The 15656-nt window shown below is 36.4% G+C and overlaps 1 protein-coding gene and 1 non-coding gene across 2 annotated transcripts in view; one reads left to right on the top strand and one right to left on the bottom strand.

Moving 5' to 3' along the window:
* The window catches only part of LOC124166851 (neurotrimin-like), a 495488-nt gene extending 489047 nt beyond the window's left edge, over nt 1–6441 (top strand). Inside the window, exon 11 of the mRNA XM_046544557.1 lies at nt 5049–6441. Coding sequence (XP_046400513.1) covers nt 5049–5206 — 158 coding nt within the window. The 3' untranslated portion in view covers nt 5207–6441. The remainder of the gene's footprint in view (nt 1–5048) is intronic.
* Nucleotides 6442–11655: 5214 nt separating this feature from the next.
* Trnan-guu lies at nt 11656–11730 on the bottom strand. The gene has a single exon. It is a non-coding gene; the product is annotated as a tRNA-Asn (tRNA).
* Between the last annotated feature and the right edge of the window lie 3926 nt (nt 11731–15656).

The raw sequence follows: 15656 nt of genomic DNA, 5'->3' as shown, positions 1-15656 counted from the left end.
GTTTAAGAAAAAAAATCAATAATACACCTTGCTTTTTCTCCTACACTTCCAAAATAGAAGCAGCTGAGGACTTGATTATGTTTTCTATCAGCACCCTAATTGAAAATTTTTCGCATTAGACAGTTTAATATCTAGCCTGTTTATACGGTAGATTAAATTGTATAAATCAATGTATAAATGAATGAACGAAAGAATGAACGCCAAAATTCACCATGTAACAACCCAACTTGTGCGAATGTATGAGCAGAAAATAGAACCTATTCTAATTTGATTCAAGCATTTGTACATGTTCCATTCCGGTCCAAAAAAATCGTTCAAGTAATCAGACATAAACTCGTGCGTGTTAATACGTACAAACGTAACGCTGGAACAGGTGTTACTAAAATATTTTCCAGGCAATGAGTTCCCATGACACATTCCATTATGTGTGCACCCTAATTTTCGAATAGGCCGTTCACACCAAACAAATCGCTTTGTATTCTTATGCTCAAAATGTACTATCATATCTATCCAATGATATTTGACAGTTCTTCCATTTAATTACTCGTGTGCCGTAGCTTCACATCTAATCTCTAACTACGAGAAGAGCCTCCTCCACTCTTGTTACAAATAATCATATCCATACCAAATGATTTGCACTTGCAAGATTAAAAAAATTACTAAAGCCGGAACAAGCATTGCTAAAAAAGAAACATTTTATCTCTTAATGGCGTAAATATCATCAAATTTAAAACTGAGCACAAAGATAGATCCCGCATATACTCTTCATCATCACGTCGGAGGCGAATTGAACACATATATAGTAACAGTAAATTGTGGAGGGACTAAAAATAACTATGACCCCAGCCCCCTGGGAAACGCTCCTAATTACAAATATTACCTATATCAACAAATAACCTCACTAGCAGTGGCAGAAATAATAATAAGCATACACGTCCATTGGAAACTTATTTTAAGGTTGTTAGCATCCAGTAATTTAAAATATCACTCAGAGATTCAACCCGAAGGTTGGCTTGGACTGGTAAAGGTAGAGCTTACTCCATACTAAGCCGAAGGTGTGTGAAATTCGCTCATTAAGGGTGGCGGAGACCACATTCTTTCCCCGGCCCGATTCGCATTTCCAGAAATTTGGTTTTGGGGGTCCGAAGGCTTATTCCGGGACCCAGGATCAGTATTCAAATGTCCTACCTACAGGGCCAGTACGTCATCATACATATAACAAGTTATTTTTAAAAAATTCCAGGCATGGCACAACGCGGAAAAAAAACTTAGTTACGCTTAAATAGGAGGATGTAACTGACAAATAGCCACAGAAAAAAATTTTCACACTGATCGAAAGATATACACTCATTAACGCTAGACATAGCGCCAATGAATAAGTAGTGCTAGGCTGAGGAAAAAGATAGCGAAGCCTTCTATGCTAGGCATGCTGCACATTAAATGTGACAGAGGTAATATAAGCCTTGACTTCTAATTACTGTCATTTTAACTATTCAAAGGTTAAACATTTAGCCAAAACATTCTCTATACTTCATCGTGGGACATGTAATCACTGTATATACAATAACGCAGGTCATTTTTCAAAACGAAATTCCACCAAATTTGATTGAAAGATTGGATACGTCACCGCCTTCAAAACATGTATTTTCGCGCTAGTGATACTTCTAAAGCTGAACGCACGCCCTTAGTTTTTTTTGAAAGTATAACAAAGGATCTGCTAACCTGTTTCAATGCTAAAATCCACAAACTCTCGCGTCTTTTAATTTTTGTTGCTGCATTCATTGTTCGGGATTTTGGCACTAAAGCTGTTTTTGTTCGCAGCATATCTCACCCCCCTTGGGGAAAAGGTCCATAAATTGTTCGGAATAATTACTTTTCACGAAGAGGCATCCACTTCATTAAAGCCATCGTCCATTTTCCATCATGTAAAGCAGACTGAGAGTGGAAAAGAAAATAAATATATACAATGTTCGTTCGTATTTTTTTCCGAGCTGAAATAATTTTGACTTAACGAAAACAAATTATTTTTTCTCGCCACTGAAAATTCTATGGTCAACTTCCACGGATGAATGACCCCAATTAACCTCTTTCTATGCGACGGAAATTGCACAAGGGCTAAAATAAACGGAGCGAACTTGAAGAAATAAAGCACACCGCATCGTAATATACAATTCGTGATTAATTCGATAGCTTCAAACTACGTGAGATATGATTACCAGGATACCAATCATTTTGAATTATTGTTAAAAATGCCAGTGATACAATCTCTGATGATAACCGAATTGTGCCTTTCAAATTTCTTCTGTTGAAAAAATTTACGAATTCACTTAAAACAAGCGGGCCAGAATATTCCACATCTGAATCACTGGAAAAATTGCCCTTGATGATGACACAAAGTGCCGAAACCGTTTGGGTGAATAAAATTCGTGTAAGCAAAAACTAATTCGTTATTAATCCCATCATGCTAAATCAATAATGTGATATTATTTTTTTTGTTTTTCACCATTTTAAAATAATTAATATTATTATAGTAAAGAAATTTTATGGCCAATAGTCGGCTTAAAACATGAACAAAGCGTAAAAAAATAACTTTTTGCGACAAACAGGCCTATATTTGGTAGTGCTGTTTATGTGGAAGTAATACGCGTACAGGGCCGGTTTTTATCAAATTTTGATGGATTTTTATTCATCTCTAATTTTTAAATAACTAATTATACCAAAATACGCACAGTTTGGAAGAATAAAGCAAGTTTCCAAAACAAAAGTGCGACATTTTCGCATTTTTTCGCCTTCCCCTGGGGTCACTCATGTCTTCGGATTTGCAAATTTGGATACTTCAACGTTGGTTTAATTCTCAACAAAATAATAATAAAATCATGAAAGGGGGCATATTAATTACGTGTGCCGTTTAAATGGGGGAAGGGGTCCAGCCGAATCTCACAAAAAAATCTTACGTGGAGGAGAGGGCGTTGTCCTGGCAAGTATCACGTAATTTTTTTCGGCAAGGAACAGTTTAAAATTGTGAGAAAACTGGACTGAACTGAGAAAATAACTAAGCAAATTGTCTTTCAATAAATTCAACGCAATGAATCATAGATTAACGCATTTATATTGACAATACTCCTTGGCATCCACATAAGTTGCTAATGGGGGATGCATTAATTAGCGGCGAGATGGGAACGGATTCAAGCCGATTCTCACCCAATCTCACGTGGGGGAAGCGGGGTCCTGGCAAGTAACACGTATTTTTTTCCACGAGAAACAGTGTAAAAGAGTGATCTCAGTAATTAAATCAAAACTTGAAGGTTGTACGGGGTGGAAGGGCTCCATATTATCAATAACAGACACTTTGTTACTCCCACAAAGTATGATCTCAGTAATCTTAAATGCCCTTCTTATCTAATTGTAAATAAAAATATATTTTTAATTTTTTTTATAAATTCATCGCAATGAAGCATAGACTATGTTGAGATTATTAAATCGGCAGTGGATAAATTTGGACTTATCGTGGAGGAAAAAAAGAACGCACCAACATAGGAAACCATCACCGGAAGACGACGCTCATTTATTACAGCATAGCGGTACAATGTTAGCAAGTGCGCCAAAATTCAAAAAACTTATTCCATCTCGATTACACTCAGAAATAACAGACTAATGTATTTACACTGAAAATACGAATTTTGAATAATCACAAGTGACACTAGAGGGAGGGGGTCAAATCTCATGATAACTCGCCAAAGGGGGAGGAGGGGGTCAAACAATTGCCAAAATCTTTTCACGTAATTAATCGATGCCACCAAGGTAGTGATAGCGATAAACGGCGAAACGAGACAATTTCCAAGTATAATGTTGTACCCGATTCTTCCACATGTAGTTTTAACCCTTAACCAGTGACGTGTAATTCTTGTTACACTACCAGTGACGTGCGGTCTGGGAGACCGCAATAAAACAAAAATTCGTAAAACGTTGCAAAGTCATTTTTATTGTTTAGTTTAATGTTTCTTTGACTTCTCAACTATTTTAAAACTTATATTTAATATTATGCATTCTAAATACTATTTAATGCCAATTTTTTCAGTAAAAAATGTTATTTGAACCAGGCTCAAAAACTGATATCAAAAAAACTTGAGTTATTATTTTAATTATGGTAATTTTTTTAATTAAGTACTTAATTATCTACGTTAATAAATGCTTCTAATGCAACTAAGAATGCTTCATTGAAAATTATTAATTATTATTATTATTATTCTTGAAACATTACTAGGAATTGTTTTTAACAACTTTTTGAATCATTTCCACCGGCATTACGTTTATCGGTTTTTCCAATTTAGTAACGTGAGGTCCCACAGACCGCTACTCAAATTCATTTGCAAACTTTCAGAAATAAATAATAAGTACCTTAAATTTTAAGAGTGCCATATCCTTATAATACAAAATTATGACGCTCCCGAGGATTATAGATATTTTGAAACACCAATTTTGAAAATATTCATAATTTTTAAAAACGCAGCGGTCTCTCAGACCGCACGTCACCGGTTAATGGTTGATCCTAGCCAGGGACGCCGACTTACAAAAAATATTGGGGGGGCCCAAACCGGGGATCTTTCCCCGGGAAATTTTATAAGTAGTGAGTTTTTAAGTTTTTTAAGCATATCCGAAGAGTCATATGATCTACATCAGAACGCTGAGAACTCTAATCTCGATATCTGGACACTCCGGGGAAAATCGACAAGCTTTTAAAGGGACTTTGCCAAAAATTTTCTAAGTCCGGTAACTCCGTACGCTCCTAAGTTATTCTAGGGAGCGTAATCGGAGGGGTTTGAGGGGAAATGAGAAATCCAATATGGCGCTGCGCGCAATAACAAATGACAACACTATGCGTATGATATAATAAACTATTTATTAACTCCGTACGTAGTGGGACACTTTTTTCCCCACACCCATAACGAATTATTGAGGGGGCTCGGGCCCCCTCAAGCCCCATGGAGTCGGCGCCACTGATCCTAGCTTAAATAAACTCATTTCCTTCCTCTCATCTGCTTTTCCAGAATACGACGGCATGAATGATCCGGATCTGCAGACAGACGACGAGGCGTCGCTCCTGTCCTTCGGCCACGCTGTCAAGCCCTCGTCTGCACAGGACTCGGGCTGCACAGCCATCTGGACGATGCTCGCCATGGGGGCTGTGTACTGGACCTTCCACTGACAACAGAAGCCGTGACCTCAACGCCGCAGCTTCGGATATAGCTCGTCTTGAACACAGGAAGGGATCACGCAAGATTCAACTGGCACCGCTTAGTGGCAGAGAAAAATAAAATAAGGGGAAGTCACTCCGATCAAATGAAATTCCATGAAACGCTCGCGCTGAAGGGAATTGAAATGTGTCGGTCCTCATCATTACTCTCCGGGCCAAATTCATATTCTTGGAGTGCTTGAAAATCGACACGTAATAATAATAAAAAAAACAAGTAAAAAAATGGCTCTACCTCCAGAAACTATAACGACTGATATAATGAACGGTTAGCTAAAAAATATATTGTGCCATTGAAACGGTGGAAAGCGGTTTTTTTAATCCAATTTCAATAAAGTTGTAGGAGTTGCATAAATATATGAAGGATTGTTCTCCGAGGCTTCCCGCAAAATAAAAAGAGTTTTAATACGCTCAGCATCAAAGGGTAGAAAGAGCTCTTCCTCCGATTATTTTGAGTGACATGAGTATGAAAAATGATGTGTTAAAAGGTTCACGATCTTGCCGAATCATGTGAGACAAACTTTCTCGAGAAATAAACTGAGTGTAAGATGTAATTGAAAGTGAATTGGTTGAGAACGGTGAAGAACGCTCAAGCTACTGCAAAATCATACCAATGGCCCAAGAATTCATAGAGTGTGTTATGTAAAGAAGTGGATATCCTGAGCCATTTTAGCTTTTAAAGACACGAGTACGTGGAGTGATATTTAGATACTTCAAAAAGTGCTAAAGTTCTATTTCCAACTGTCCTGCAACATATTGGCCTGAAAAGTCCATATCAACAGAGTTTATGTATATAATCATTCACATTACAGGGAATTTGTGAGCATGTATCAGCAGTAACCATTGAGCTAAACTTATGTTTCCGTTGACAGCAAAAAAATATTTCGAAAGTTATATATGAAAGCTGAAATACCGATGACATAAGATGATACAAATGTCAACACCAGCAGAAAACTCAAATAAAAAATAACTAGCAGGACTATTTCCATGACTACCAGCCATTAACAAAATATGCTTGATGAATATGTTACCAATAAACGAACAAAAATTATGCCCTCTTGTACACTGTTGGTCAGGGTCAGGTAATATTTTCGTTGACAGAAAACATTATTTGTATCATTATTACGAATACTTTTGTTGAGAGTTTATATGTATTGTTTCTAAAAATACAATAAATTAAGTCACATTCAGCCGACTTCACTGGACTACTCCTCTCCCCCTGACCACTCTCATGGCAGGACCAATGACCATTCATACGCCGACGGAAGGTATTTTACCAAATGACAATGTGGTGTCAACACGCATATTATGAAGCAAAACTGCAGGGGTGATCATCGTTAATTTGTATCATTTATGATGCCCACCGCAATATCGCCACGGATGGATTATTTAGCTATAAAAAAAATTTCCGCTCAAAGTTTATGCGTTGAAAATAACATATCGATGGCTTAGTTCTAACAACACGCATCTCAAAATTTGGCCGGACTGAGCTAATACTGCTAAAACTGTGAATAAAAAATTCAAAGCAAAAAACAACTCTTTGTTTGCAAAAGTATGCTTCTTTTCCAGTTTTATGTATTTTTTGGTTTTTAATTACAATTAAAATTATATAAAATTAATATTATAAATAGTTTTTTTTCTCTTGAAAAGTTGCTATTTTTGATATACGTGTTGTTAGAACTTAGCCATCGATATGTATGCTCATTTTTGCAATGTGCAATACTACAGGCGACAGCAATGATACAAGATCGAGAAGAGAAACTCGGAACTATAAGTAGGGACTCTAGAAGCCAAGGGGAACAAGTGCAATATCTATAATTTTGGAGATAATCAAAGATAATGGATGGTGGGGTAAAGGGAGACTAGTGAATCATTGAATCTACATATGTATACTTATCAGTTATTCACTTGTATCCCTTGGCAACAACAATATTGTGTTCCCTTGTTTTTACTTTCCTCCAAAATTAAAAAAAAATGCACTTGTACCCGTTGACTTGAAAGGCCCTCAATTATAAAGTCGATTTTACTGTGGTTAAATAAAATGATACTTTGTTTTTTTATTTTGAAACTCATCCAAGAAAGAAAAACATAATCCTATCATTTTTCCCGCAACAAATTAACAACTTAGCCCATAAATACGCTCTGAATGGCTTTTCATTATCAGATTCATTTTTACGATCCCAAAGTTGAGAGCAATTTCGGAGATCTCTGTCCAGATTTACAGCGAGCAATTCTATTTCGCGATAAGCGGGTACACGATCAGATTGTGAGGAAATTTAATCCATCAAAGGCGTTTCCTAACCCGTTGATTTAATGAGAGCTGTCATCAAGACTATTTTCGCCACGTTATCAAACAATAATCTAACGTTCTAAATTCTGAGGGGGAAGGTAAATTAATATTTTTTTGCAGACTACTTTCCAACTCTTGTCTTTTTAAATGATAAAGAAAATTAATCATTATCCAGCACATTAATTAGAAGATACAAAGGACAAGAGATAGAACTCCTTCGCATATGGAGATGGATTATTCCATTTTAAACTAAGTTCGTGGATTACCGTCAGCTCAGACTGGATATCCCATAACTTTAAAAGGTTATTTCAGAACATGGATCTCCTCAGGAATGTTACGTCCAAAAATGTTTACAAAGAGAAATAAGGTGGCCACAAATCAGAAAGCGCAATACATTTTCATGGTGCCAGTTATATTTCTGTAATGCAGTTTTGCTGCCATACAGAGCGATATGTACGGTAGGAATGAATGCATGAAATGAACAGATCATGTTTTTTGTTTCCACTTTTTTGGGAAAATTGGGAGGTTTTAACGATTTTTTATATTTTATTATTATAAAGGTAAGGATTTTTTCATCATAACTGAAATTAAAACAATTTTCTCAGCTAAACCTTTTGCTGCAGGTACATTTTGGAGCCTCAATAAACTTGTAAAAATCACCTATGGACGTTCTACTCAAGATGAAATCAACTTAATAAGGAAAAGTTCCGAAATATATTAAAAATTATACAAAACAATATTTTCCATACACTTCAATCCATACTTGTGTTCCTGCTGTATTACTGCTATTAAAATTTTACATCTTTTTACATCTCATCAAAACTTTAACTCCTAAGATTCAATACAAGATCCAGTTCTAAGCGTAATCAATCCATTACACATGAATTTTATTACTTAAGCCTACCCAAATTTAAAGTCAAGAAACCTTTTAATTTTCGAGCATGTAATTCTTAGCATCAACAGTAGCGAGAGACAACAGCGGATACAGATAAGATCATATAGCGAAAATAATCCGCATTTTCTATGCACAGACACTTACTTTGGCCGCGGGTGATCAATCAACAACATGCAAGAGGATTCCCACAAGCACACCACACGGTTGTAAAAATGTTACGCGTTCTAGTAAATTATACTCCCACGTTCATGCAAAGACAAAACTGCCGATTACTATGAAGGGAACCTGTCCATGTTTTATGTTTTGGGGTAGGTGGAGAAATAACTACTTCTGTGGAACATGATTCCCAGCCATTGCACACACAGCTTACTTGGACAAGTGATTTCTTCTTCCAACGAACTTCTAATCATTCGAAGCAATTATAATGATAAAATACTGACTTCTAAAAGATCAAAAACCATGGATTTATGCTAAGTTTAAATTATTCTTTTGTTCATAAAATTGCATATAGAATTGCAAATAGCATAAAATTGGCGGTAATTTAGTGTTAAACATATTATTTATAAGGTTAACAGTGTCAGGGATCACTATAAATCGTTCCCATCCCAACATGCAATAAGCCCATACAAATATATTTCAGTTACGTCAACGCACTGTAAAGTAAAAACCACGAAATAACGGCAGATAATTAAGTATCAAATAGATATTCAGGTATCTAAATACCATACCACCTGGTTCGCACAAAGCCCTAGGTAGGTACCAACCACCTTAAAAATTCCAAAAAATAAAGAAGTAAGCGAAAACAGGACAAAAAACATCAGCTGAAAACTGCCAGTAAATACGCAAGAGGGGAGAAACAAATGGCAAAACCATAATTTTGGAGTTTAGATGATTGAAATTGAATTAAAATGAGCGTAAAAAATAATTATCTACACTAATTAACAAACTGAGAAAGCGGATATTTATGGGAAGTTTCTTAGATGGCTAATGATCCAGAGGAACGATTTTTAAAAAATCATAAGCTCAATCAGCAAAATCTAATAGAAAATGGATACGTGAACTTGGAAATTAGCTATTCCAGGAAGATTGACAGTTAGTCCTTTGAACGGAATGGTTAAGCGCAAAAATAATCCATTAGGTATGCCCTTGGAACGCACCATAGCTTTGCTGAGGAATCCCTACTAAAACATCCTCAGTTCCGTAGTCCGATCGGTAATAACAGCGGCTATCAGCACCGTGCTGTCGCCAAGTGGCGGAGCAGCCAGGCAAAATATAAAAATCGTTACAAAATCAACGCATGCATGTAAACAATTGATAATGTATACACATATATATGGAAGACTAGCCAATGACGGCAAATAAGTTCACATCGTACGGGCAACAGTTGCTTAGAAAATGTTGTTTCATAAAAAATTCAATAAAAACAGTAATACCCGTGGAAAAGGTTTGAAAATTAAGATTTACGCTAAAAGAACCTATGTAATTCAATAACATGTATAAAATTTGTAAAGTTATTAATGCTCATTTAACGTTGGCCAATGCTTAATTCGAGGTTTACTAGGAAAGGCTTTTAAAAGCCGGTACTTTATTAGTGTAAGCACTAATATCGACATTTATCTAGTAGGGTCAAACTTTTTCAATCATATTAATAAACGCGAATTATAACAATAAAGTTATGGTACCAAAGTAACAAAAATATCTTAATGATTATGATTTTTATAAGCGTTCAAACTCGAATCTCTATACTTTTAATACGAACCTTAGTATCTGCACTACTGTCAAAATCCTGTAATATCCTCTTCGTGTGAAGGCTACTCACTCCTTCCAATGATAACTATCAAACAATGAATCCAAGTTTTTATTGAAACCCGTAAAAATGAGTCGGAGGTCTTAATTGTATGCATCTCCATCCCTAATAGTTAAGCAACATTAGTAAATAGCATCATTTCCTGACCGAGGTTAAAATCCTAGAATAATTATTTCAAATTAGTTTAATCGTGAAATATCTGTCAACGATATGAAGGATATTTTGAGATTCTGCGTACTAATGAAGATTGTACGATAAGCAAAATGTCATGGAAGTAGATTTAATACTGGAGAGTTTCAAGAAGTAATTCTTCTCGATAACGATAAAATACAACAGCAGAATTCACCGCTCTATGAAAATTGGTCTTTCGTAAGACTGTGTAGTTAGTGGCTCATTTACACCCTCTGTTCCCGAACAGTAGTACCATTAGGTTCAAACGTGCGTAGCCTTCCTTCCTGGGGGGGGGGGGGTTATCCCCCAAAACCCCACCTCGCTGAGAAACTGACCCCTAGGACCCCACGGAAAAAGTTTTCGGCCTTTTCCAATCACTTTGCCAGTTCTTACGATTTTTGTTGAATCATATGACGCAAAAGCGTATCTCCCTTCGCTGTTGAGATAGTAATTCACGAAATAATGAAAGTGCACGATTTTTCCAAAATTTAAAGTGCTCCGATCGCTCTCAAAACTGGTTTCTCCACGTATCACGTGGTCTAGATTCGAAAAATTACATTTATGAAAAATCGATTTTTCGACCCCAAAATGCCCCCAAAAAGTAGATGCACCAGAAAACACAGTGATAAATAGAAAATTCAGCGTTCCGAAAACTTTTCCTTGGGTTTCTGTAGATTTCAGAGAGGGTCGACTCTACGACTTTTTGCCGCACGTAACAATTTTAGGGAATGTAAGAAGCGTACACTCACGAACATTACAAAAGAGGATTCTCAAGTCTGCCTCTAAATGTGTTGTCAACTACTGCGCATTTAAATTGGTTTAAAAAAGTCACCATTAGTGTCGTTGATGGACAAATTGATCCAAGTTTCTTATTTTTATTTTTTTTAAATAAAGTGGTACACATACAGCAAAACTGCCAATTTATAATGCACTTATAACAGCTAAAATTAAATAAATTTTCGGGGGAAACGGGGAAATAAGGTGTAATTCGGGATTTATCCGAAATACACATAATGATATGATCTGTCAAATTCATTACTTTTCCATTATATTTCTCGCAGTTTCAAACATTATGCTGCAATATATTATAAAAAAAAGTGGGTCGCATTGCATTCATCAACGCGCCGCGGATATTTTTGAAAACCGATTAAAATGCGACTGAAGCGGCAACAGAAATCAGCCTTCTATGGGATGGAATTGGTCCTCCTCTACGCAGTCCCCTTGCGTATAGTAAAAAAAAACGCCCCCGGGTGGGCTCGAACCACCAACCTTTCGGTTAACAGCCGAACGGCGCTAGCCGATTGCGCCACGGAGGCGATAGTGAAATCGGCTTCCATTAATTTAAAAGTCGTTTTGTTCGACGATCATGGTCGTACCCAGCGGGGGGCAACAGGGAGCAGCTAGAGGAAAAAGTAAATTAAGTTCAACACGATAGTTTTGAACTCTAAATCCAAAAAAAGTGATATTGGCATAAAAAATAATATTAAAGTTGAAATATTTTTTACTAATAAAGTTCTGTTATTATTTTCTTGAAATTTTTGTTTCTTTAACCTTTTCTTTGTCACAACTTGAACGACCACGGAATGCCCCCCTCTAGTTTTGATCATGGGTACGCCCTTGTCGGTGATATCGAATCTTATTTTGATTTAAAATAGAGTAGCAATGCCCACATTCGTACTTATTATGTCGAAGGAAGCTGTCTACAAGAAGAACAATCTTACTCTTTGGCTTTTAGACTTTATTTCACTTTGGGTCTCACAGACATGAGTAACGAAAGACTGCGACCTCTCTCAACTTGTCAACCGCCCGAACAGCACTCTGCCCGGACGTAACACTCGGCAGCGCGCAGGCTGCCCACATGACTCACAGCGCGCAGGCTGCCAACATAACACTACTCTCCCCTCTTAGTTGACAAATAATAAAACAATAGCAAAATGACAAGATTGGTTTATATTTTAACAGACTGACTAGATAAGAAATGACTTAACACCGAATACTTAACAAAAGACATTACTACAATAATAATGGGCATATCCCAGATTCAAGCTAATACAAATTTAAGCAAAGTTCGAGTCGGAATACCTATTCGGTTTCCTTATGACTCGTCCAGACCTCCGCAATTCGTTTTGTGTCTCCTTATAATCATTCACCTCACATTGCTCACTCTCACCACTACTAGTTTGCAAATTGCGAACTTTAGCCGCCAGAGAATTGCGTAGCTGGGCATTATCATAAAATTCTCTGAGCTGATTTACATGTACTTTAACCACAACATCATTGGACAATTTTACTATATAAACAAAATTGCTAACCTTCTCTATAACCTTTCCCAATTCGAATTTGACACCAAATTCTTGCTTTTTATTAGGGTTAACCCATACTACTTGGCCTACCTCAAATATTTTGAATGATTTCCTGTGTTCTGTGACCTTTTCATCTATTAAACCACTCTTAAATGTAACTTTTTTTTTGAGACCCGACAAAGGAACATTTGGCTCATTAGTTAACAACATCGACATCGGTGATTTTCCCGTCACCGAGGACGGTGTAGACCTATAAGCAAATAGACAGTCAAGTAACAGTTCTTCAGTGATAACATTTTCGTTTCTGTGTCTATTTTGTAAATGAAATTTTGATAACAAATTTTTGAAGGTCTGGACACTACGCTCAGCCAGCCCATTTGATTGAGGAGAATATGGAGGAGTGAACATCAGTTTAATCCCCTTATTGTAGCAAAAATTCTTCATGCAATGAGAACTGAATGGTGGTCCATTATCACATACAATAGTCTTTGGAAAGGAAAATCTTGAAAAAACTTCAGCCAACTTGGACAATACCGCATTGAAATCACACCTATACCTCAAAATAAAGCATTCGATCCATTTCGAATATGCATCACACACTATCAAATATTTATTTCCACAAAAATCAAATAGATCCACATGAACCCTTTCCCAAGGAAAATGAGCAAATGGCCACGATTGACGGTACTTGTTATTTGTTCTATTCCTTGTTGACTGACAAATGTCACAGGTTGCTATTTTGTTATAAATATCATTATCTAATCCAGGCCACCACACATATGAACGTGCCAATAATTTGGATCGTACAACACCCGCATGATTAAAATGCATTATCTCTAATACTTTCTGTCTTAAACTCTTAGGCACAATAATTCGGTCACCAAAAAATAAACAATTGTTACTTACAGATAAGGCGCACTTATTTCGTTCATAAACCTTCAATTCATCTGCACAAGAATTTGGAAAACCTTTTAAAACATACTCCAAGACTCTGCTCATCAACTTATCATTGCGAGTGTGCTCACTCACTTCATCTAAATCTAACATGGGAGTGGACAAGTATGTAAACAACACTTCCTTATCATTTATGCTATCTGAAGATGGTAAACGCGACAATACATCTGCATGAGGAATCAAAGTTCCTTTTTTATGTACCAGAGAGTAGTTATAAGCCGATAAAGTGGTAGCCCATCTTATTAATCGAGAAGAATCCATAACTGGAATTTTTTTTTGTTCCCCAAATATTGTTTTCAGTGGCAAGTGATCACTGAAAATTGTAAATTTCCTCCCCCACAAATACTTATGAAATTTTTTTACACCAAAAATTATCGCCAATGCTTCCTTATCTAACTGAGAATAGTTCCTCTGGGACTGATTTAAGGTAGCTGATTCAAAAGCAATAGGCCGCTCCTCACCATTTTCAATTTGACTTAGGATGGCACCAACCCCAAAGGAGCTGGAATCCACCGACAAAATTAACTCTTTGCTTGGATCATACAGAACAAGCATAGAAGCTTCAGATAAAGCTGTTTTACATTTGGAAAAGGCAATCATACACTCCGAAGACCATACCCATGGTTCATCTTTCCTCATAAGTTCATGGAATGGTTCCAAAATGTCAGGACACATGTGAACAAAATTTCTGTAGTAATTGAACATAGAAACAAAGGCTTTTAACTGTGTCAAATTCTCAGGTGGTGGCATTGACAAAATTTTCTCAATCTTGGTGGCAGAAGGAACTTTACCCTTACCTGACAGCTCAAAACCCAAAAACAATAGAGAGTTGACAAAACATTCAGATTTCTGTACGTTCAGTTTGACATTATATTCCTCTAATCTTATCATGACCTTATTCAAAACTTCCTTACAAGTAGCCAGATCTTTACCACCAATTAAAATATCATCTAAGTATGGTGCCACATGATCAATTCCTACTAAAATGGAGTCAATAACAGACTGAAAAATTGCACATGCAGGAGACAGTCCAAAACACAAACGATTAAATCTGTACAAACCTCGTATTGTGTTAACAACTAGAAAATCCTTACTAGCTTCATGCACTTCTAATTGCAAGTAAGCCTCAGTTAAGTCTAGCCTACAAAACACCGTACAGCCAGTAAACTGATTAAAAATATCCTCAGGTATAGGCATAGGGTGTTGATCCACCTTCAAAAACTTATTCAAAGTTGCCTTGAAATCGGCACACAATCTTATCTTTCCATTACCTTTAGGAACAAGAACCAAAGGGCTTGCCCAATCAGACATTTTCACCTTAGTAATTATGCCTTTAGACTCTAATCTATCTAACTCAAGGCCTACTTCATTTCTCAATGCATAAGGAACCGTATATGCTTTATGAAAAACAGGAGGAACATTTTCTTTCAAATTTAGATTAACCTTAATATTTTCAATTGGTTTATCATTACTCTGTTTAGAAAATACTTTAGGAAATTTCACTGACAAGGACTGAACGTACTCTTCTATGCTAGACCGAACGGACATACCAGTTTCCTGTCTACTTATTAGACCAACCTCACCCTCATTATACAAATGAGGTAATAACGTAATACCCCAATTTGGTGCTAATACTGACAGCCAATCGCGACCCAGTATAGCAGGACATGATACATTTCTTATAATTACAGCGGAAAATATTGTACTCAACTTGCCGTAACAAATACTAACCTCACACTTTCCAATCACATCTAATAAGTGATTCCCAACACCTTTTATAGTACCATAGTAGGGCAAAATTTTCGACAATAACTGCAATTCCTTTGCAACATCATAACTAAAAATCGAAATAGAGCTCCCAGTATCAACAAGGAACCGCACAGATTTACCGTTAATAACAATATTCACAAATAATGAATCAGACTGAGACTTTAACACATTCACAGATACATTGACTCCAGTAACAACAAAATTCACTTGTTGTT

This window comes from Ischnura elegans, chromosome 10 (assembly GCF_921293095.1).
Source record: "Ischnura elegans chromosome 10, ioIscEleg1.1, whole genome shotgun sequence".
Lineage (NCBI taxonomy): Eukaryota > Metazoa > Arthropoda > Insecta > Odonata > Coenagrionidae > Ischnura > Ischnura elegans.
The sequence above is the reverse complement of the archived record's forward strand: the minus strand, read 5'-3'. Positions and strand labels throughout refer to the sequence as shown.